The following is a 25,066-nucleotide window of genomic DNA, read 5'->3' as shown; positions in this document are numbered from 1 at the left end:
GTGCTCCGTGCGGCTCGGGCTCCCGCGCGGGCCCGCGCCCGCCGGGCGGCGGCCGGCCCGGGGCCGTTCCGGGGCGGCGGCCCGGGGCCTCCCCCGCGTGCAGCCTCCGGCCCCATCCCCCATTGTCCCGGCCTCCGGCCGTTTGCGGCTTCCAGGTTGACTTTTTAGGGGGTTGGCTCCGACTCTGCTAGACTGTGCGAGCGGAGCATGCGCGCTGGAGGCGTACGTGTGCGCCGGGCAAGGGGGGAGGGAGGAGGCGGGTTGGTGGCTTCACAATGCCGCCCCACGTGCTGCCAGATTTAAAGAGAAAGGAGCCGGCGCTCACCCCCGCTGTCCAGCGCCAGGCGTGTGCCCTGCGCGGTGCCGGCCGGCTCGCCCCTTCTCAGTCGGTAGCCAGAGGCCGCCCCTCCCCGCCGCTCCCCTCCGAGCGGAGCACCGAAAGCTGGGAGGAAGATAAAGGAAATAGATTTCTGTGAGTTCGAGGTGTCAGTTAAATCGCCTTTACGGCTTCTTAAGGAAAAGGGCGACAGGGGCTGTTCCGGATTGTATAATTAGGTTTATTATTAGACCGTGAGCTGGCAGGTTTGGACAAGTATTAAAATCCTAGATGGAGCAGTGACTTGAAGTGAATGGAAAAGTTAGGATACCCATCAGAAATATTACGTTCGAAAGAAGCGAAATACTTTATGGCATCTTATTTAAGAGCATTCGTTTTCTGTGGTCTTTTCCTCGATTTATTTTGTTTTGGGGGAAGGAATTAAGACTTTTTTCCCGTAAGAATTCTCTGAACTCAAGGTCTGCCTGATCTACGGTAGAGAATTCCAGGACGGCTATGGCTATGTAGAGAACCCTTGTTTCAAAAAACGAAAACAAAAAAAAGCAACAAAATCAAATTTGTCAGATTAAGTTTTTATTATGCGCCAAGTTATTAAGTTGTAAGCACTAAATGTTAAAGCAGCAGTCTTACATTTTAAAAGGTGCAAAAGATTTTTACGGTTTAACAATACCACTGTGCTAAAATACTACCCATTTGTGAGTATAGTCTTTTTTGGGGGGGGGAGGAGGGGTGGCAGGTTTTCTCTGTGGAGACCTTGGCTCTCCTGGAACTCACAGAGATCTATCTCTGCCTCTTCTTTATCTTTCTCCCTCTCCTCCCCTTCAGGGTTTCAGTGTGTAGCCCTGGCTGTCCTGGAACTTGTGTACACCAGGTTTGCCTCACTCAGAGGTCCGTCTACCCCTTTTCTTGTCAGTGCTGGGATTTGATTCTCGTTTCTCCACACTAGGCTTGTGCAGTTGTTGTTTCACAGATAACAGTGAGAACATTTTTCAAAGGTCTTTTAACCAATGCTTGATTTTTTTTTTTTCTGATGAGGTATTTTAAAATATACAGTAAGGGAGAATAGAAAATGATTAACTTTCCATGCTATCTTATAAAGTTACTTATTTTTCAAGTAGGTTATTTTACAGAGACAGTATAATAATAGTTTGTCATTTTTGGGAAGTTTTAATTAACTTGCTCAAAATGTACAGAACAAAGTTTGTTAATTGAAATATGAAAATATTAAATTTATTTGGGAAGATTTGATAAGCACCTAAAAAGTAAACCTTTTCACTTTAGTAGCATTTTAAAAAAAATGGGTTTCTAGTATAAAATAGTAAAAAATGATAAAATGTAATCTCTTGAAATTAGTGAACTTGTGTAGGGTTTAATTGTAAATGACTTAAACTATTAGAATTAACTGAGTAGGTTAACAAACCTGGTAAGTATTCTCACTGTTAGAATTTCAGTACCTGCATTTGTTGAGCTTGAAGGGTTGCCAGTGATAAATATTTTTGATTCATTACCTAGGAAGATTTATCCTGTAATGAAGAAGAGCTTTGTTACTTCAGAAGTTGAGGATGGTGCCCCGGGTTACAGAATTTCTCGTTTCTGGTACCATGACATTTAGAGCATTTGTTGTCTGGTGGGTTGTACCTGTGCAGTAAAGGTTACAGCATTTCTGTTTTGTATCCACCAAATACCAGTAGTATTTCCTCTCCATTTGTAGCAGTGAAAAATACAGCTATTGCCAAAAGTCCCCTGGGACAAAATTAGGGTGTTTGCCCATAGGGAAGCCAGTAAGAACACCTTACACACAGACATGAAATCAGATAGCTTGTGTATTTCTTTGTGATATTATTAGGTTATGACTTACCCCTTTACCGATTTAGTTACAGACAGTTTGTATGTGTGTGTGAGAGAGATTAAACACCAAGAAGTCCCCTTAGTACAAGAAACCCATTATAAACATTTGAAAGGTACAATAAACACAGGTTGAAATAGAGTACAGACCTGGGAATGGTGGTAAATGTCTTTAATCCTAGCATTTGGGAGTGAACTTTAGGCCAGCCTGGTCTACATAGATCCAGGATAGCCAGGGGTACATAGAGAAGCACTTTAAAAAACAAACAAAAACAAAACAACAAAAACAAAACCCCACCACCACCAACAAAATTCAGAGTAGAAAAGTTAATAATTTTTCCTCCTGACCAAGAGTCCTCTTTGAAGGATTGTCTTCACAGAGGTTATTTTTCTGTTGTATTTTAATTGAGGCTGTTTTGCTTTGTCAGAACAGTTGGCCTGCCTCTAGCTCTAGTCCAGGTTGCAAGCCTCCACCCCAGCTGAAGAGGTGGTATACCTGATGGCTTCTTCGATGCCCTGTGCCAGCCACTGTTACCTCACGCATTATCTCATTTAATTCTCTCAAAGAAAACAGGCTTATCCAGGCCAAATAAACTGCTGAAGGTCAAATGAACGCAGCTAATATAATTGCTAGAGCCAGGATCTTCTTATTTTATAGACTTGTTTTCAAGTGGGTGAATTGCTCCCTTGGGATCAGTACTTGACACAATCAATGAAGTAGAATTTTATTTTATTAAATTTTTTTCACATGTGGGTGTTTTGGCTGTATGTCACATGGGTGCCTGGTGTGTGCTTGGTGCTAGAAGAGGGCATCAGGCCTGTTGGAACTGAAGTTACAGGTGGTTATGAGCTGCCATGTGGATTCTAGGTAGCCTGGATTCTCTGACGAGCAGCTAGTGTTCTTAACTGCTGAGCCATCTATTCACCCTCATGAAGTCGAATTTAAAGATTAGAAACCGTTTGTGATGGTGCACTCCTTTGATCCCAGCACTTGTGTGGCAGATGCAGCTGAATCTCTGAATTCAAGGCCATCCAGGGCCACATAAGAGCCTGTTGAGGGCACTGGGGTCGGGTCTCAAATACTCTAAGATTAGCTCACTCACTAAATGCCCTCCCTTCTCAGTGATCCAGCTGCTGCTTTTTCCTTATGTATTTTATGTTTATGAGCACTCTGCACACCAGAAGAGGGCATCAGATCTCATTATAGATGGTTTTGAGCCACCACGTGGTTGCTGGGAGTTGAGTTTAGGACCCCTAGAACAACAGACAGTACTCTTAACTACAGGGCCATCTCTCCAGCCCCTATCTTAGTATTACTGTTTTTCCATCTTAGTAAAACTTATTGTATAAAATAATATAAAATCTTAAGTAAGGGCATGAGAGATGGCCCAGGGTTTAAGAATATTGCCTGTTTTTCCAGAGGACCTGGGTCTGATTGATTGCCTGTGCCCATAAAGTGGCTAACAACTGTCTATAATTCCTGTTCTAAGGGATGTGATGCCCTCTTTTGGCCTCCGTGGGCACTACACACGTTTATAGACATACAAAACTTTATTATGTATAAAATAAAAATAAATCTTAAAGATCTTAAGTAAGCTAGGTAGATATAGTAAATCCAGCCTGTAAATTTCAGATTTGGGAGAGAGGCTGAGGAGAACAATCACGAGTTTGTTGGCAGCCTATCAGAACAAACAATAACAAATGAGTAAGGAAAAAAACAAAACCAAAAAACTTACACACACACACACACATTTAAATAAATAAATAAATATGTATTTATTTCTAATGTAGTCCAGGGTGTATCCAGTGATGGCCTGAAGTTCTGATTCTATAGCCTTCATCATGGGAAGGTCTGGATTACATGTATGTGTCATAATGCCTGGTTTTATGTTGTTCTAGGTATTGAATACAGAACTGCAACCTAGACAGGTACTCTACCAGCAGAGCTACAGCTTTACACTCTGCTTTTCCTTTCCTTCACTTCTTTCTTCGTTATTTCATAGAAATTCTGAAATAGAAGAATCCCTATGCAATAACAACTAAATTGTGGCTTTTAGGTAATTATCAGCATGTTGATATACTTACTATAGAGTAGTACCAATAGTTCTATATGTAGCTTACTTAATACATAATTGTATTGTGATTACTTCCACGTGTTTGCTTATAATTTAAGGGTCCCTTGATTATTACTAGAATGAAAGTGTAATCCATAGGCGAAAATATTGATAAACATCATCAAAACTGAAAGTCTTGGTGTGTGAAAACTTTGAGGGAGATGAAAAGAAGACTGTAGTGCCGAGAAAGATGGCTCCCAGAGGGTAGGAATGCTGTGTTCAAGCTCCTAGGCACCCCGTACAAGAACCTTATGTCTTCAAGGATCTGTAACACCAGCGTCAATGAGGATGGAAAAAGCCTCATGGCTGGCTCCCTGGGCTTCCCTGGCTGGCCTCTTCTAGCCTAGTGGAAACCGGGGGCTTTAGTGTAGGTTCAAGAGAATAGAGAAGACACTTGGCATCCTTGGCACCGAGTGCACCAATGCTCATTCATTTTATTCACTTGTCGCCGCCCGATATACATCACACGCACACACTACATATGCGCAGATAGTATCTGTGAATTGGACTTTTGTTTATTGTGTATGATATGTGATTTGGGTGCATGTATGCCACATCATGCATATGAGAGCCAAATACCAACTTGTGGAGTCTTTTTTTTTTTTTCCCTTCCACCTTTGTGTTGGATTTAGGATCACTATCACACTAGGTCATCAGGCTTATACGGCAAGTGCTTTTATCCACTGATCCTCTCTAGCTCTTGGAATGTCAATTCACGACCACTGGGTGGTTGGGTGGGTCAGACTTCCCTTTCACAGGATCACTAAGACCATCAGAAAGCACAGATATTTACAATTTATAATTAGTAAAATTACAATTAGGAAGTAGCAATAAAAATAATTTTATGAGCCGGGTGTGGTGGTACACGCTTGTAATCCCAACATTCAGGGAGGCAGAGGCAGGTGGATCTCTGTGAGTTTAAGGCCAGCCTGGTCTACTAAGTGAGTCCAGGATTGCCAGGGCTATACAGGGAAACCCTGTCTTGAAAAACAAAAAAACAAACAAAAAAAAATAATAAAGTTATGGTTGGAGGTCACAACAGGAGGAACTGTATTAAAGGGTCACAGCATTAGGAAGGTTGAGAATCATAGTGTTTGCAAGATATATTTGGCAAAAGCCAATGTGTAAGAAACTGTACTGTACAGTAGAAACGACTCCACTTAGAAAAGGTGCAAAAGACAGATGTTTCACTAAAGGATACACAGATGGTAAATAAGCAAATGAAAACATGTTATCAGTAGACATTAGGGAAATGCAAATTGAAAGCACAATATGGTATTACTATATAACTATTAGAATAGCTAAAATTAAGATGTGTGTTAATATATATTCATTAAATGTTGGTAAGGATACCAAGAAAATATATTACTGGTGGGAATATGAAATGGTGCAATCATAGAAAATCTTCTGTAGTTTTTTCTTTCCTTTTCTTCCCTCCCTTCCCAGTCTGTGGTAGCCATACCTCTGGTCCTCCTCTTGTCTTCATGTCCTAATGGCTGGGGTTATAGGTTTGTGCAGCTACACAGAAGATGTTTTTGTTTCTTTGATTTGCAAAACAGATTCACTCTTGTTGCCATTTTAAAGCTTTAATTTTAAATTCCTTTTTTTTTTGTTTGTTTGTTTGTATGGGTCTGGGCACATAAGCCTTGTATGCTTGTGGAGGTCAGAGGGACGACTTGCTGGAGTCTCCTACAATGCAGAGCACCAGGATTAAACTGAGGTCCATTAAGCCACCCTGCTGGCTCCTTGTCTTTTTTTCTTTTTCCATTCTAATACAGGGTTTCTCTTCCCCTGTATAGCTTTATCTGTACTGGAACTCATTCTGTCCCAGACTGACCTCAATCTCGGAGAACCGCCTGCTTCTGCCTCCTGGTTGTTGGAACTCCAGGCATGTGCTTTTACGCCCTGCTGGTTTCCACTTCTTGCTCTTGTGATTAGTGCTGCTTTTGAATATACACACAAGTATTGTAAGACTCTGCTTTCATTTCTTTTGGATTTGTACCCACAAATATGGTCTTTCCTATTTTATTATTTTTTGGGACAGGTCTTCAGTGTATTGCCTTTGCTGCCCTGGAATTGACCATGTATAGCAGGCTGACTTCGAACTCAAAGAAATCCACTTTGTCTCTGCCTCTTTTGAGTGCTGGGATTAAAGATATACACTATACCAACAAGTCCTGTTCTAATTTTTATTAGCTTTATTTTTGAATGTAGGTTTTCGGTAAAGTTGAGCAGTAGATTGTATTATGCTGCCTTTCTCAGGAATAAACAGGTTCTTCTATGATCTGCATTATTTACAAGAATGTAATTAACATTTGTTATTAAGAATGGCTTACAGAAGCTCGATAACTGCAGAAGCAGCCAATGCTTCCTTTTCTAGGAGCCACCAAGATGGCTGAAGTGGAGCAGAAGAAGTGGACCTTTGCAGATTCACCTACCACACTGTGGACCTGGACCAATTGCTGGACATGTCCTATGAGCTGCTGATATAGTTGTATAGCACCAGAAGTGCCTGCCAATGGCAACAGAAGCAGCATTCACTACTCAAGTGCCTGAGAAAGATCAAGTAAGAGGTGCCACCCATGGAGACCCCCCACCTGGGGGACATGATCATCCTGCCAAGATGATAGGCAACATGGTGGGCATATATAATGGCAAAACCTTCAACCAGGTGGAAATCAAACTAGAGATGACAGGTCACTACTTGTGCAAATTCTCTTATCACCTATAAGCCTGTGAAGTGTGCCTTGCCTGGTTGTTAGTGCCACTCACTCCTCCTGCTTTATCCCTCTCAAGTAGCTGTGTCAAATAAAAACCCATGTTTGTTCCCTGGGGGATTATGGGGGAGAGAAAGTTTGGCTTACAGGTGGTGGTTCAGATAGTTCAACAGTGGCTGTTTACTGATGGAAAGGCCATCAATCCTGGTGGTTATACAGTTCACAAGAGAATTGTCACAGGGGTTCCAACTTGCGGATTCCTAGAGAGTTGCTATTCTTTAGTCATTTTTTTGAATCCTGATGATAGTTTTTTTTTTTTTTTTTTTAAGACAGTGTTTCTTTGTATAGCCTTGGTTGTCCTGGACTCACTTTGTAGACCAGTCTGGAACTCACAGATCTGCCTGTCTCTGCCTCCCAGAGTGCTGGGATTACAGGCATGCGCCACTGCAGCTAGCAAAGATTTATTATTTTTACAGCATTCTGCCTGCATGTCTGCCTGTGTAACAGTAGAGGGCACCAGATCTCACTATAGATGGTTATGAGCCACCATGTGGTTGCTAGGAATTGAACTCAGGACTTTTGGAGGAACAGCCGGTATTCTTAACCTCTGAGCCATCTCACTAGCCCCTGAAGTTAGGTTTTAATGCCAATGAAGGAATGCTTCTAAAACAGGATAGATGAAGTTGCAGTGAGGTCAAGCAGGCAAAGAGCAAAAACGGATTTCTTCTGTGTCCTTTATGTGGGCTCTGGCAAGAAGGTGTGCTCCAGATTTAGGGTAGATCTTTCCACTTAAAGTGATCAAGTCAAGAAAATCTCTCCAGGCCTCTTCCCTCTTCCAGAGCTCCTGAATTCAAATTCCCAACAACCACATGGTGGCTCATAAGCATCTATGATGAGATTTGGTGTCCTCTTCTCGCCTGCAGGCATACATTTTATATATAAGTAAGTAAATCTTAACAACAGCAACAAAAACCTCACAGGTGGGTCTCTGTGTGTTCAAGGCCAGCCTGGTAAAGACATGCCACTATACCTGGCTGCTTAGTTTTGTTTTGTTTTTATGAATATACTTGCCCTTTGTTGGATATTAACTAGTCGACCTACTATTAGTATTCCATTTCCTGTCTCCCTCTCTCTCACTCCCCCCTGTCCTGCAGACAGAGTCTGTCTTTAGCTTGGACTGGCCTGGAACACTGTGGAGCCTAGGCTGTTCTTAAAGTCTTGCTAACCTTACTGCCCGCCCCAAACTCCCCAGTGCCAGAGTTTCAGACATGAGCCACCACTTCCAACTTAGTGTCCCATTATCATTCTCTTACTCCAATCTCTTATTTATTTCTTTTATTGTATATGTATAGCATAGTTTATGGGATCATTAGAAAGGATTATAAAGCCAGTCATGGTGGTGCACGTCTTTAATCCCAGCACTTAGGTAACTCTTGAGTTTAAGGCCAGCCTGGACAGACAACCAAGGTTACACAAAGAAACCCTATCTTAAAAAACCAGAAAAGAGGAAAGAAAAAAAAAGGATTATAAATGAACATTGGGAACTTGACAGAATGGTTCATGATAGCCATGTGAAAAAACTGGACAAATGCTTATATATTTGAAGTTAAACAGTATTTAATAAGTATATGGGTAACTGGCATGAAGATTGTATTTGTAGCTTTGTATCACTGTTCCTCAATTTGGGTTGATTTCAAAATAGTTGGAATTACTTTAAGACATTGCTATATATAGTAAGGTTGTACCAAGAACAAGAAGGGAATAATCAATTACTAAGTTTTCTATATGTTTGAATAGTTAGGTAGTTTTCTAAAAATTAATAGAATGATGTATTACGTCAATGTTTTACCAGCATTAGGTCAGATACCTAGTCATAGGTAACCTAGTAATTTACAAATAGCCTTGTATTTTTTTTTTTTTCTAATGGTTTTTTTGAGGTAGGGTTTTTCTGTGTAGTCTTAGCTGTCTTAGACTTGCTTTGTAGACCAGGCTAGCCTTGAATTCACAGTTTGCCTTCCTGAGTGCTGGGATTACAGGCGTGTGCCACTGTGCCTGTCTGTATTGATATTTTTTAGTTTAGTTTTTAAAAATAACTTTTGGTATTTTGAGACTGGGTGTAGCTTTGGCTGTCCTGGAACTCACTCTGTAGGCCAAGTTGGTCTTGAACTCAGATCCACCTGCCTCTGCCTTCAGCGGCCTGGGATTAACAGCATGCTTCACTATCCAGCCTTTAAAAAAATTTTTTTTTAATTTATTTTTGCTTATGTGCATCGCTGTTTTGCCTCCATGTATATCTTTATGAGGTCTTTGGGTATCCTGCAACTGGAACTACAGATAATGGTGACCTGTCATGTAGGTACTGGGAATTGAACCTGGCTTGTTCTGGAAGAGCAGCCAGTGCTCTTAACCACTGAGCCATCTCTTTAACCCCTTGTATTGATTTTGTGTGTGTATGTGTACACTTACTAGTGAGCTTTGAATTACTTTCAGGAGCACAAGCGTCTTACCAGTGGCTAACCACTGAAGAAAATGTCTCTTCATTCTCCAGCAGCTAGTAATCCTTAGAGAGGGGCTTTGTGAAGCCCTCCTCCAGCAATTGATAACTGCTTATAAATGCTCAGGGAAGGGTGGAGATTCACAAGCCTTAAACAAAACAAAACAAAACGCTAAAAAGCTTCAAATATCTCTAAGCTCTCAGTGGCTTAAAACACAGGAGATTATTTATTTGTTGAGGTTGGCAAGCATCTCTGATCCATGATGTTACTTAGTAATAGAGCCGCCACCATCTGAAATGTTGTCAGAGCCTTCTAGAAGCTCCTGCATCAGCAATTTAAATACCCTTGCAACAGCTGATTTTGATGCATTGTGACTTTTAAGTCACAGGTTGCATCTGGCCACAAAACTGGCTACAACCATGTTGAGGCCCAGAAAGATAACTAGCTGTTAAGAGCAGCCTTGATGACTTCTACATTAAATTATAACATATTCCTAGAACTTGGCATATAGTAGGCACTCAGTAAATATGCTAAATGGGTTGCAGTGTTAAGAATCTGCTTAATTTTTAATCTTTGTTGGCAATGTTAGGAAAAGAATACCTGGACAACTGGCATATTCTATTGGAGACCAGAAGAGGGAATCATTCTCTGGAACTGGAATTGTAGTTGGTTGTGGGTGCTGGAACTTGAATCCTGGTCATTTGGAAGAGCAGTCAGTGCTTTTAACACTGAGCCATCTCTCTAGCCCCTACGTAATCTTTTTGATAACAGAATTTCCACAGCCATATTTGCATTCTTGGTGTCTTTTTTTTTTTTTAAACAGAGCATTTATTTTATGACTGACAAGATGAACTGGATGCTGCAGCAGCTGCCCTCTTGGGTTCAGGTGTTGTTCCTTCACGGAAACTCTGTCTGAACCTGCAGCAATTTTTAGGTGCCTCATCCCACCAGAACCGGTGATATTTCACCTTGCGCTCCAGTTATGCTTTTTTTACACCTTTGCCACAGGCTGACTTCTGAAGGCGGTTGGCGGCGACACAATGTGTGTGTCTTATTGCGGTTCCTTTCTGGTTTTTTTTTTTTTATCATTTATTACAATTTATTCAATTTGTATTCCAGCTGTGGCCCTCTCCCTCGCCCCCTCCCAATTTCACCCTCCCTCTCTCTTCTCCCACTATGACCCTCCCCTAGTCCACTGATAGGGGAGGTCCTCCTCCCCTTCTCTTTGAGGAGGACCTCCCCTTCTCTTTGACCTAGCCTATCAGGTCTCATCAGGATTGGTTTCATTGTCTTCCTCTGTGGGATGGCAAGGCTGCACCCTCCAGGTGGAGTTAATCAGACAGCCTGCCACTGAGTTCATGCCACAGAGAGCCCCTGTTTCCCTCACGACAGACTTCATTTGGAGACCGAGTCTATGGACAATATCTTAGCTGAGGTGTTAGGTCCTCTCCATGCATTGTCCTTTGTTGGGGTATCAACTCTTGAGAGCCCCCAGGGCTCAGGTTTTTTTTTTTTTTTTTTTTTTTTGTTTGTTTGTTTGTTTGGCTCTGTTGGTATCCTTTTGGAGCTCTGGTCCTCTCCAGGTTTTTCTATCTCCCTTCTTTCACAAGATTCCCTGCACTCTGCCCAAAGCTTGGCTATGAGTCTCAGCCTCTGCTTCAATACTTCGATCAGTAAAGTCTTTAAGAGGCGATCTGTGATAGGTTCCTGTCCTGTTCCCTGTCTTCTCCTGCTTCCAATGTCTATCGCATTTGGATGACGTTCCTTTCTGCTGTCAAGGCCAAAGAGCTCCGAGACTTTTTTTTCCTCATACCTCTTTATTCGTTCTCCTCCTTCATCCCCTCTTCCTCCTCATTATATTCACGTTGATTCCTATTAAAATTGTAAGCTGTACATATGGAATTGCAGCAACTCTTCTATTGTGATGGACATTGGGACCTGAGCATGATTGGTTGTCTAAACCAGGTATTTAATGTTCATGTGCCAGCATTATTAATATGTCATATTTATTGAATCAGTATAAAAGCACTTCATGTAAACCTTTTGAGAAGTTAGAAAGCGTTCATAAGAGTTAGAATTAAATTTCAGAATAATACTACAAAATCAGTTTATAAAAAATAAGTTATATTGGGCTGGTGAGATGGCTTAGCAGGTAGAGGCATTTGTCACCAAATCCAGGTTAAGTTTGATTCTCTGAACCCACATGGTGGGTAGGAGAAAGAGCCTATTGCTGCAAATTGTCCTGACTGTGGCATGCTGTGCATGCACAAGCACACATAAAAATAAATAATGCAATTAAAAATATAGACAAGCAGTTCTGAATAGGGTATTGTTGAATAGCAGTAACAGATGTTAGAACTCTTTCAGTAAAACTTGTTTAAAAAATACAGTGGAAGACTGGAGACATGGGTTAGAGGTTAAGAGCACTGGCTGTTCTTCCAAAGATCCTGAGTTCAATTCCCAGCAACCACATGGTGGTTTACAACTGTTTATATTGAGATCTGGTGCCCTCTTCTGGTATGCAGACAGAATACATTATAAATAATAAATACATCTTAAAAGTACAATCGTTATTCATCACTTTTAATGCAAATTATGTGAAGAATCATCTCCATTTTATGGTTTTGTTATGTGTTCCTCTGCCTTCTCATTTTGAGTCCCTGAAATTTGTTCTATTTTTACTTGTGGATCTACATACTAAATCCATCTCTGATTTCATGCTTTGATGATCAACAAGGGATACTCCCTTGTAAGATGAGAGTTGTGTAATAGTTGACTATTACAAGTCTTAGTAAATCAGGAAATGTTTTTTTTTCAGCAGTAGCAATGTAATACCAAATGCTTATTGGTGCTATGACTAAGAAACTTCAATAATAAATACAGTTGCTGACTGACAAGTAATTATTAGACATAATCAGTTTTTGTTTTTAAAATTTATTTACTGTTTATTTGTGCAGTGTTGGTGATCAGGATTTTGTGCTTTCTAGGTCAGAGCTCTGTCACTGAACTGTATTCCTAGCCATGCGTACTTAATGCTTTAAATCACTTATTAAGACATCCAAGGGAGGGACAGATATGGTGGCACATGTGACAGGTGGAGGCAGGAGAGGAGCTCTGTGAGTTTGAAGACACCTCATTTATTTATGGAGTTCTAGGATAGCCAGGGCTATCTATAGAGAGACCCTGTCCAAAAAAGAAAAAAACCCTACTATATCTTCATTTTTATTATAAAATGACTGCTGGATAGAATTAAAATCTAGATTGAGCAGCCTTTAAACTTATTAGGCCATTAGACTCTGGTCAAGGCTTACATTGAAAATGTTGATTCTTTATTTTTATTTTAAAGGTTATCTTTACTAAATATTATGGAGTATGTCTAATGATATGCTCAGTTCTTTTTTTAATTTTACGAACTATAAAAATTTTCGCAAATAAATTAAAAACATTACATAAGAAAATTAACCAGACACAAAATCTGCATAATTCAGTGAACTTTCCTTTAAAAACAAAAAAACGTGGTCTAACTGTGTATCGTTACCTGGCTGGTTTGGACCTTAACATAGATCATCAGCCTTTGTCCGCTCTGTCTCTGAGTCCCAAGAGCTGGAGTTGAAGGCACCTTCTTGTATTCATGCCTGGCTGCTCACCTGTCGCCTCACCTGTCTCCTCTGGGTGCCTAGATTAATGTCAGGCCTTAGCATGGTTTTTGGAAAGATTTTTAGTTATGTCTACATGTATACCACATGTATGTATGCAAGTGCCTTACAGGCAAGAATGAAGTCAGAGTCTTTGTAGCTGGAATTCTAGGCAGTTGAGAACAACCTTGACATGGGTGCTGGGGACGGAACCCAGTTTCTTTGGGAGAACAGCGTGGGTTTCATATCTGACTCTAATAATCAAATAATTTGTTTGTAAACTGATTACATATTTTTTTTTTACAGAACAACTAATTTAACTTCATTGCCACTTCCGATTTTTTTTTTATGATTATGTTTGCACATTGAAGCTTGATCTTTATCAGCCATATTGAGTGTATATAACAAAACAAAATCTGAGTTTTGAATAATGGTAAATTTCTGAGGGCAGTTAAGTACTTAGAATTTTTAGATACCTTAATTTTTACCTTTACAATTTTGGATTTTGTGTATGTCCACATTTGTTTTTTGAAAAAATATGCTCAACCCTTTATTTTTACCATCCCATCCTTCACTTTTTAATATTTAATTTTGTATTTTATGTATGTGTTTTGTCTGCTTGTAGGTGTGTATGCACACCAGAAGAGGTGATCTGATTCCATGGGACTACAGTTGTATGGTTGTGAGTTGGTGTGTGTATGATGGGAATGGAATTCAGGACTGCTGGAAGAACGAGGAGGGCTGCTAACCTCGAAGGCAACCTTCCAGTTCCCTTTCTTAATGATTATTAGCATTCAGTGAATTTCTTCGTGTGTCTTCTAGCCTCCACGACAGGGGCACCCACACCATCCTTAATCTTTTCCTCAGCATTTGATCTTCAGGGTAACAGGCTGCTTAGGGAGCTTTCCCTTCCCTACACCTTTATAGTAAGTTGTGCTGTATCAGTGATGGGAGCAGGTCCGGTCTTGTTTTAGTAGCATTTACTTTCTAACCATTGTTCATGATTTATCAAAGTTGAGCATAAGCTCTGGTTCTAGGTGGCAATGCCTCACATCAGTTTTCCCAAAGTAACCTGCATGGTATTTGTTGTAGTTGATTCTAGGGTGTTATGTTACCAGCATTACCCTGGCCTCTTGGGTGCTTACCAGCATAGCTGTGACTGTGGTTTGTATGATGTGGTAAATTTTGAGTTTTCCTTAGTCAGGGTGTCATGGTAGCTGCAGAAAGGAAAAAAAAAAAAAAAAAAGCTTTACTGTGTTTTTCTAAGTTAAAGCATTTTCCTCTGAGTTTTGCCTTTCATTTCCTTACCCCCCCCCCATCTGTAATAGTTTTATTAGATTGGAGCAGATTAGCTTTATGCAGAGCTGTCTTATTAGTTAGCTGGATGCTTTATATTGACTCTGGAATAAAGAGAAATAAAAATAAACTTGCTGGAGAGATGGCCTGTTAAGAACACTTGCTGCTCTTATGGAAGACCTAGATTTTGTTCCCAGCACCCACTTAGGGTGCTAACAGCTGTGTAACTCCAACACCAGAGGGTTTGATGTCCTCTTCTGGCCATTTGGTGAACAGATACACAAGCAGGCAAAACACACACATACCCCTCCCATCCCTACTACCAGAGAGAGAGAGAGAGAGAGAGAGAGAATTTCAAGAGTATGGGCCGTAGACTACAGTAATAAGTCTGGGACTGGAAATATTTAGAACACCTTGTCAAACATAGTAAAAGCAAGCAAATAATTAACGATCACTACTGGCAGCTTGAAAGACATCATATTGGGCAGATTAGACTGCGATAGTTATGGGCAGATAAAAGAATAATTCCTGGGATTTGAAACACATTGACTTTAGGATTATTACTAACTTAATAATGATAAAGTTAATAACGCACACCCTTAAACATCTTAAGATGTTTTAGAATCAAGTTACTTGCGGGCATAGGGAAGAACTAAGAGTTTCAGTGTATGTTTTTGTATGCATGTATGTGTAGGTCAGGTAGCTTCCTCTGTTACCTCCAACTTTATTTAGCACCCCCCCACACTTAAAAAAAAAAGACAGATGGACAGACAGGGTCTCACTTAGGAGCCCTTGCTGTCCTGAACTCAGTATGTAGCCTAGGCTGGCTTTGAACTCAAAGATAAAAATCCACCTTTCTATACCTGATGAGGTTTCAAGGTGTGATACCCCATGCCTAATTCACTTTTCTTTTTCATTGTTTACTTTTATTTTCTATGTGTGAGTGTTTTGCCTGCATGTATGTTTGTGCACCACTTCTGTGTCTGGTGCCTAGGAGGCCAGAAAAAGGTGTTGGATTCTCTTAGAGTTATTACAGCTGTATACAGAATGACAGCCATGTGGGTGTTGGGAACTAAATCCAGGTTCTCTAGAAAAGTAGCCAGTGCTCTTAACAGTTAAACCCTTCCTCTCCCACTTTCTTTTTCTTTTCTGCTTCTCTCTCTTTTTTTTTTCTCTTGGTTATTTTTGTCTGTTTTTTTCTGTGTAGCCCTGACTGCTCTGGACCTTTCTTTGTAGACCAGGCTAGCCTTGAACTCAGATCCAGCTACCTCTGCCTGCCTACCAAGTGCTGAAGATTAAAGGCATGTACCACCACACCTGTCTTTAAAGCTGTTTTTTTTTTTTTTTTTTTTTTTTTTGTTTTGTTTTGTTTTGTTTTGTTTTGTTTTTTTGGTTAAGGTAGTGTTTTCCACTGAACCTGAACCTGGAACTTGCTGATTATGATTAACTGGACAAGCTGGCTGACATCCACAGGAATTCTACTGTTCCAGCTTGTACAGGGATTACAAGGGTATACTGCCACACCAAGCTTTGACTCTGAGTGCTGGGATTCTGAAGTAAGATTGCAATCATTTAGCAGTCTGAACCATCATTTAACTCATGTCAAAAGCATTTTTGTTTTGTTTTGTTTTGTTTTTTTTACAAGACTCTTGGGTAACCAAGTACAGTATCTTCTTCCTTATCCAAAGTTTTGCTTTCAGAAAACAAAACTTTATTGCATTTACCTGAAATAAACTTCAGTATATGAAAGCTAACAGAAAATTCCATTAAACTATTTTTAAGTTTTAAGTTGTACATCATTCTGACTATTAGGATGAACTCCCAAGTCGTCCTGTTTTATTTCCACCCATGACACAGACCATCCTTTCATTTGATGTATTCATGCTTATAGTCACTTAAGTTGTCCTGCTTTCCATGTATTCAGATAACCCTTTAATAATGATGGAGAAAGCGTAAGAGCCATGATGCTGATGACTCAGACATGCGGAAGAGCTGCCAAGTACTTTGTTTGAGCAAAAAGTTCATTTTGTTTTGTTTTCGTTTTTGTAGATTTATTTATTTACTTTATGATTGTTCTGACTGTATGTACACCTGTATGCCAGGGGAGGACATAAGATCCTGTATAGGTGGTTATGAGCCACCATGTGGTTGCTGGGAATTGAACTCAGGACCTTTGGAAGAACAGCCAGTGCTCTTAACTTCTGAGCCATCTCTCTAGCCTCTTGTGGATTTTTTGTTTGTTTAAAAAACAGTAACAACAACAACAACAAAACCCTGTCTGGCAGGGTGTTGATGCACGCCTTTAATCTCAGTGCTCAGAAGGCAGAAGAGGCAGGCAGAGCTCTTGAGTTCAAGGTCTACAGAGCAAGTTTCGCCACAGCCCGGGGTTACACAGAGAAACCCTGTCTCAAAAAACAAAACAAACAAACAAAAAGCTTTTGACTTAATAAAGAAAGGAAAATCATAATGCTTAGATTGTTTAGATACCTGGTTAGGAATTCAGTTTGTGAAATTGTGAAAAAAAAAAAAAAAAAAGATAGTGCTGTTTTTGCACTTTACACTACAGAAATTCCTTTCCCAGTGGCACTCACACACATCATAAACATAAACAATTATGATTTAAGAAATTAAGAAAAGATCTCTAATATTTCTTGAATGGGTTTTTTTTGTCACTACTTATTTCCTATTAATTCCTCATATTAACAAATCTATTTTACTTTTGAGTAGTAAATTGGCCCTATCTTAAATGAAAGCCTTAGTGTTGTTTTAGAAACAACATTTAGATATTTTTCGATTTAGAAACAACACACCCACACACCCACATCCACTCACTCACTCACTCACATACTCACTCACATATATTTTAATCCTGATGACCATTGCCATTTTTTTTCCCCAGAGATAACAACTCTAGAGACAAAAGCCCTGGGACTATCTGTCGCAGTTGAGAGAAATTTGCCAGTGGAACCCCCACCTCCTGCCAAAAAAAAAAAAAAAAAAAAAAAAGACAAAAGAAGTTTGAAAACCTTTCTCATATATAGGCCAAGGTTTGCTTGGTCTTGTTCTAGTCTTGATATCTTAAGTCATAGGATCATGTGAAACTTTGACTTGCTAGCACTAAAGTTCTGATATGTAAAATGAATCTTAGATTTAACTCCAAATTTAACAAAAAATCTTATAAACATTTTTAATGAATAGCACATACAGTTCTTGCTAGAATAAGAGAGATAGTAAGCCTGACAATTAAGTTAAAAGATCAAACCCGTTACTGATAAGTATTCTTCAGGGAAAATAAAATTGGGCATGTGGGTGTGCTGAGGGGGTGACATGTTGATTGTTCGAAGGACTAGCTTTCTAGGTAGAGATAGTAACAAGCATAAAAGCCCTAGAGTGGGCAGAGGGGCTTCCTCTGACTGGGGCAGCTGAAAGTGAAGGAAAGAGTCTTGGTGTTAGTGGATGAAAGTGTTGGCCTTTACTTTCAGTGAGACCTATTAGAGGTGTTTCCATTAGAAGTGACACAATCATACACAGGAGTGACATTTTTACAGGTTCATTCTTTGACTCACTGTGCTGAGTATATAGACTGCAACAGAGCAGGGCTGTGGCAGAAACAGAGAAAAGATTGTTCGTCACACTTAAATACATCAGCTGAGAAGTGAATATGTTCTTGGGTATATTTCCTAGATTTAGTTATTAGGATTTATTGATTGAGATTTGTTGTGGAGGGTGGTGGAGTGGAGAATGCATTAAGAATTATTTTAAGGTTTCTTTTTTAAAAGTTTTTTTTTTTTTTTAAGTTACGTGTATTCATAGCTGTGCTTATGTATCTGCAAGTGCCTAAAGAAGCTAGAAGGGTTTAGATACCTAGGAGCTGAAGTTACAGGCAATTGAGAACCACCTTATGTGAGTGCTGGAAGTTGAACTCCAGTCAGGCCTTCTGCAAGAGCACTATGTTCTTTTAACCACTGCGCCATCTGCTCTGATTTGAAGCTTTTTAGTTGAGTAAATGAAAGGATTGAATTGACATTATTTAACTTGGAAAGGAACAAGTAAAGCTTTATCAGTGGCTTAGTTTTTGAGTTTGCCAAATTTGAATTGCCAATTAGAGTTAAAAAGGAGCAAGTTGGTTTGGCCTGGGATTCAGCAAACTCCAGGTATGGCTTGAAACTATATAAACCAGGGCATTGTTAACAGCTCTGTCTCACTGTCTGTCTGTCTCTCTCGTTTGTTTGTGTTTCTCTTTCTCTCCCTTTCCTTCTCGAGGCTGGATGGGTTCAATAGAAAAATAAGCAGTAGATACAAAAAATTTGTGCTTTAGCTTTCTTTTTCTTTTTTCTTTTTTTCTTTTTTTTTGAGACGGGTTTCTCGTGTAGTCTTGGCTATCCTGGAACTCACTCTGTAGACCAGGCTGGCCTCGAACTCACAGAGATGTGCCTGTCTCTTCTTCCCTAGTGCTGGGATCACAGGCATGTGCCACCACGCGCAGTTGTGTACTAGCTTTAAGAGTTAAAGAAACTGGTGTAGGATGGGAAATGGTGACAAAAAAACAAAACAAAACAAAAACATTTGGTTGTTCAAGCAAAGAAAGTTTCACATAGAGGTCAGGTAAGGTAGGGGTGAAGTTGCCACTGGAGATGAGTGGTCCTTTGAGGAAGGCAGTTTCAGTGAAGTAGGCTAAAGCTTCATTGCTCTGAGCTGAGAGAATGAGAGGAAAGTGAATCTAGAAAAACAACTCTGTACCTCAAAGGGCAAAAAGAAGCACCTGGTGTTAGGTTGCTTCGTTTTTGTTTTGATAAAGTTGCAGAATTGTTAGTATATTAAACATTGAGATTGAATTTAGTGGAGGAGGAATGATTGACATGGGGGGGTTGGTAATGGAAGTTTTGAGGCAGTTTCTCTGAAAAAAAAAAAACAAACCTGTTTTGGAAGCTTTATTTAGCTAAAAGCATGATCTAAAGCAACAAGAGAGATGTTATTATATGGGTAGAGAGTTAAGATTAAATATTTAGAATATGGAAACAGTTTAGGGCATGAATAGAGGCTTTTCATGACCATTAGCCAGTATTTGTTTTCCCCCCGAGATTTATTTTTATGGGGCTAGAGATATGACTTAGTGGTTAAGACGGCTTGCTGCTCTTGCGAAGAACCTGGCCCCAGCACCATGGTCAGGCAGCTCATAACTGCCTGTAACTCAGCCCCAGGAGATCTGGCACCCTCTTTTCTCCTCCTTGGACACCTGCATAACCATAGCACACACATGAAAGCACATAAATGCAAATAATACAAAGAAATTTAAAAATGTATATTATTGTGTGTGTTTCTGTGTGTGTCTGCATGTCTGCCTGCCCACAGGGGGCAGATGAAGACACTTGCTGCTTTTTACTACTGAGCTAATTTCCGCTCACTGTTAATATTTGTAAAGTCATTATTATGGAACACAAGTACACATTAACTACTTACCAATCTCTTCAGTCACTGTAGCTAACATTTGAAGAGGTAACTGAGATTTGCTATTTGAAATGTGTTGCTTGTAAAATTACAAAGTGATTCCTATAGCTAGTTTATTTTAGTCACTTTTGGAAATTCAGGTCAGGTGAATGAGTCCAGAACTTCTAGTCATCTTTTCTTTGCCAAGGTGCTGGCCACCACAGGTGCCACCTACCTAGAATATTACAGCATATCCTTGAAAGACAGAGTTTCATAGTTTTAATCCAAAATAAGATAATTTTTAAGGTCTTGAAGGGTGTTTAGTTTTCTTTAGTATCTAGATAGAGGTTCTTCTAGAAAAATTGTAACTGTAATAGAAAGTTGAATTCTTTCGGGGAATTGGAATTCAGTTGCTAGCACCTACATGGGATGGCTCACAAAGAAATGGATCAATAGATAAAGGTGTTTGCTGCCAAGCCTTGCAAGCCAAGTTTGAACCATGGCTTGGAACCCCCATGGTGGAGGGAGAGAACTAACTTCCACAAGTCCTCTGACATCCATCCACTCTTAGCATCCAGTTCTTAGCATCTGCTCCCTGAGTTATTTAAGACATTTTAAAATTCCTTTAGTATGAATTTTAGCCTTTTATTTTCTACCATGTAATTGAGTGCTCAATACTTAATTTTCATTTTATGATCAGTTGAAAGTACTTTGTTTGGAGATCTTTTTTATTTATTTTTTTTTTGTTTTTATTTTTCAAGACAGGGTTTCTCTGCAATAGCACCCTGTAGACCAGGCTGTCCTTGAACTCAGAGATCCGCCTCCCTCTGTCTCCTGAGTGCTAGGATCACAGTCCTGTGCGTCACTCCCAGCTAGGTTATGGATCTTAAAAAATGTTGTTTTTGAAGGTTTTACCATGTTGGATCCGTATTGCCTTAAACTCTGGATCATCGTCTTCTAGAGTGCTGGGATAAGAGGTTGTAGGCTACTATGTCTGGCTAGATTTTAATTTTGATCACTAGGAAAAGTGACTGTCTTTTAGCTCTTTTAATGTTTCATTTTTAATTTAACGAGTTTTAAAAGTGTTTATATCTGCCTGATTGATTCACTCTTTGGTTTAACCTTTTACTTTTAACTTTTCAAAGTCTCCTGTTTAGGTTTGTCTCATGTAGACCCTCTATAGTTGGATCAAGGTTGGTCTTTTTGGACCCAATTTAAGATGCTGTTACTCATTCACATAATGTGTATATGGGTTTACTTCTGTAATACTAGACTTTTTGTTGTTGTTAGCTGTATCTCTGTTTGGTTTTCATCATCTTTTAAAACTACTTTGTAATTTGCTCTCATTCTTCTCATCTTACAAACATACTTTATATCATTTTGTTTAGGATACCATCAGTTTTTGAATGCTTTACTATTTTGTAATAAAGCTAATAAGATGTGATAAACTGCTAACATGGTTAAATGCTGTCAAACCATGACATCATTTGTAATGTGCATGTGATTTCAGATAAGCTAAAATATGAAAACAGTGCATTTTAGAACTGCTGAACTTGGTAGTTCATAGAAGACCTGTGGTTATTACTGTAATGCTGAAGCCTTAATACACTTCAGTATAATAGATTTTCTGAGAGTGATTGCTTGAATGCTATATTCTCAGCATTCTTATGTTTGAAATACTTTTAAACATGACTTTTAAAGTGAAAGGGTGTTTTGTCTGGTTATAGAATTTGGAGCTACATTTCCCTTCCCTTAATACTCAACAGACTGTTCCCTTGTCTTTTGGCACATAGTGTTACTATAGAGAAGTCTGGGGCCAGCCAGCCTGACTGTTTTTTTCCCTTTGTAGGTGACCTACTTCTGCCTGGGTATTGGCAAATTTCTTTCTTTATCCTTGAAGTTCAGTAACTTCATCAGAATGTACTGGTCTTGGTGTGATTCTCTGTTACATTTTCCTGTTAATGGTAAGCCATTTCAATCTGTGGGTTCAGGAGAGTTCCTTGGATATCTTTTACTATGCTTTAATTTTTGGATTTCTTTCTTGAGCATTAGTTTTATAATTGCTCATCTTCATTTCCAGTTTTCCATTTCATTATTTTTTTCTTTCTTTGTTCTGTTCTGATGTATGCTATTTTCTTGATAATCTTTCCTAAGTTTGTTTTCATCAATATCAGGACTGCTTTGTTTTACTACTTCATTCCATTTTTGTTATGTATGTCTGTGAGCAGGCTTTTCAATTTACCTTTTATTTACAAATGCTTTTACTACTTGTGATGGAAAAAAGAAGGTAAAGCTATGTTGTTTTTGGGAAGATGAGTTCAAAATAGTTGCAGAGTAGCCATGCCAAAATCTGTTCTCCAAGAATACAAAATAAATTATTAATAAATGATTTTGATCAAGTCTTTGTGTCATATACTGTGTTTTGTTAATGACAAGAGATCTGGAAAAAGCTTAATGATAATTCTTTCTGAACATGTATAAAGTGCTTTTTGTACTTGGTATGTACTTATCACGTGTATTTCTGTGTATCAGTAAAGAGTGGTTAATTTCTTTTTTCTTATAATTAATCATTAAAAGTTTTTGTTTTGTTTTTTTTTTTTTTTTTTTTTTTTTTTTTTTTTTTTTTTTTTTTTTTGTTTTATTTTTCAGGACAGGGTTTCTCTGTAATAGCACCCAGGTTATCCTGAAACTCACTTTGTAGACCAGGCTGGCCTCGAACTCATAGAGACCCGCCTGCCTCTGCATCCTGAGTGCTGGGATTGAAAGCATGCGCCACTTCAGCCTGTCTAAATTTTTATTTCACAAGTTACTGTGTAGAGTAGATGAAATTCTTTGACATTATGACTGATGTATTTCTCTGTCATCAATGTGGACCACAATGAAAAGATCTGTAATAATTTCTCCTGAATACCAGTTTGCTCTTTATGTGGTTCTGGGGGGAAAAAAAATAAAGATGAACAGTGTGCTCCTGATCTTTATTCAGAGTTGAAGTCAATAGTGGACATTGAGGCCATGTCAAGTTGTGGTTAATGAGTGAGAGTATTACTGCGACTTTAAATAAAAAGGTCATCTCATCTGTTGAGGAAACAGGTCCTCCAGTGAGCAAAGTTGTGCTCATTTTTTCAGTCTCCTTTCCTCTGAGATGCAAATATGCTTCCCAGGATTTCTTAAGGGATCTAATCTATTTTACTTAATTATCAATAATGCGGTTTCTTCCTATGATGTTAGTTTTTTGGTGTTTTTCGAGACGGAGTTTTCTGTATAGCTTTGGCTGTCCTGGACTCAATTTGTAGACTAGGCTGGCATCGAACTCATAGACATCTGTCTGTCTGTTTGCCTCTGCCTCCCTGAGTGCTGGAATTATAGGCATGTGCCACCATGCCCAGCATCTTTTTTTATTTTTAACTGTTAGTTCATTAAACACTTATTGTCAGAAATAATAGATCCGTGGGCTTCAGTAAACAAAAATTCATATTCCTTTAGAGCTAGCATTCTAGGTAGAGTAAAAGAATGAAACATAGTTTTAAAATATTAATAAAAATGTAGTAGAATACTAAGTGGGAAGTAAAAGAGGAATGGGGAATAAAATTTTCTAAGAATATGAGTTAAAGTTAAGGTGACATTTGATTGAAGAATGTTCAGTGAAGGAATGAATGTGTAAAGGGTACTACAGACACAGCATCTGCAAAGGATATAATAAGCTCGAGTGTTCCAGGAAAATGTAGCTGAACCCAGAGACAGAAGGTTGGAGTGGGATGCTGGTAAATTCTGAAGGACCTTGTTAGGCCCTCATCATATGAGAAGCATCATGATTTGGGTTTTATGGGGTTTTCTCTGGCTACTAGACTAATACAGAAATAGTAAGGAAGACCAAGCAATGGTGGTGCATGTCTTTAATCCCTGCACTCAAGAGGCAGAGGCAGGTGGATCTCTTAGTTTGAGGCCAGCCTAGTCTACAGAGCAAGTTCCAGGACAGCCAGAGCTATACAGTGAAACCCTGTTTCCAAAAACAAGCAAAAAACCCCAAATAAACAAAAGCCCAGTAAGAAAGGTATTTTGCCCGGCACCTCAAGTATAAACATTTAAGCCAGTGTTTTATAACTGAAATGATACTTTTATTAGCAATACTCCTATTTTGTGTCTGTTTTGTGATAGGAAGAAATTCTGGTCAAATTACAGTAGATTTCTTTGATAATTGCACACTTTATAGGTAAATAACACTGTCAAATAAGTTATAGCTGTGATTTAGGAAGTAAAATTATGGTTGTGTATTCAAGCAAAATGAAGAAAATGTAAAATTAAAAAGAAAAGCTTAAAAAATCAGTATTATGAATATTAGCTTAAAAATCAAATACCTGTAATTCTACCAAACTGCTATCAAAGAGTGCTGCTCTATAGGGACAGCTGCTTTCATAAAACCTTTTTGGTTCAGATTTCCTGGGGGTTTTACTCCATGCTTCTAAATAATATGTTTACAGTGTCTATTTTTTTGGTTTATCAACTTTAGACATTCTCTCTTGACTTCTTGCTATGACAGATGTTTTCAGTCCCACTTCTCACTACTGACCTTCCTCGTTCATCGGTCACTGACCTGGCGCCTCTCTGGGGTTCTGCCCAGAAGATTTAGCCTTCCTTCTTCGCCTCAGCCCCTCTGTGAGTATTTTGCTCCCTCCACTTTGCTGACCAGTTCATGTTCTTCCATCTGTCTCCATCTTTCAGAACCATGGGCACGCTGTATAGTCTTTGAAAAAAAAAATTATTGGCTTAGGTTCATACTGCCACTTTGGAACTCTTGAAAGATAGACTAGAATAATAGGCCAAAGTTTTGTTTTGCTTTTTATTTATTTTTTTTTTAAAGAATTATTTATTTATTTTGTAGACAATATTCTGCCTGAATGTATGCCTGCAGGCCAGAAAAGGGTACCAGATCAGATAGGAGCCACCATGTGGTTGCTGGGAATTGAACTCAGGACCTCTGGAAGAGCAGACAGTGCTCTTAACCCCTGAGCCAGTTCTCCAGCCCTGTTTTGCTTTTTAGTGTATACTCTTAAGCTTTTACATTTTTGTTTTGCTATTAAAAGTTTTTGAAGATCACTTTTTTTTTAAAATTTGATTTTATGTATGTCAGTGTTTCGCCTGAATGTATGTCTGGGCACTTCCTGTGTGCCTGGTGTTCACAGAGGTCAGAAGAGGGTTTCAG

General features: G+C 39.2%; 2 protein-coding genes and 1 pseudogene across 2 annotated transcripts in view; 2 read left to right on the top strand and 1 right to left on the bottom strand.

Annotated features, from left to right (window-relative positions):
* Positions 1–123, bottom strand: part of Spns3 (SPNS lysolipid transporter 3, sphingosine-1-phosphate (putative)) — a 52,599-nt gene extending 52,476 nt beyond the window's left edge. Inside the window, exon 1 of the mRNA XM_055597304.1 lies at positions 5–123. Within this exon, the coding sequence (XP_055453279.1) occupies positions 5–123 (119 nt within the window). The remainder of the gene's footprint in view (positions 1–4) is intronic.
* A 6,564-nt stretch (positions 124–6,687) lies between these two features.
* Positions 6,688–7,095, top strand: LOC129669190 (40S ribosomal protein S15-like; annotated as a pseudogene).
* The window catches only part of Ube2g1 (ubiquitin conjugating enzyme E2 G1), a 56,909-nt gene continuing 38,557 nt past the window's right edge, over positions 6,715–25,066 (top strand). Inside the window, exons 1-2 of the mRNA XM_055597316.1 lie at positions 6,715–6,862; positions 21,716–21,830. Of these exons, the coding sequence (XP_055453291.1) occupies positions 6,815–6,862; positions 21,716–21,830 (163 nt within the window). The 5' untranslated portion in view covers positions 6,715–6,814. The remainder of the gene's footprint in view (positions 6,863–21,715; positions 21,831–25,066) is intronic.

The sequence above is a fragment of the Psammomys obesus genome, unplaced genomic scaffold (assembly GCF_907164565.1).
Source record: "Psammomys obesus unplaced genomic scaffold, mPsaObe1.curated_primary_1811, whole genome shotgun sequence".
Classification (NCBI taxonomy): domain Eukaryota; kingdom Metazoa; phylum Chordata; class Mammalia; order Rodentia; family Muridae; genus Psammomys; species Psammomys obesus.
The sequence above is the reverse complement of the archived record's forward strand: the minus strand, read 5'-3'. Positions and strand labels throughout refer to the sequence as shown.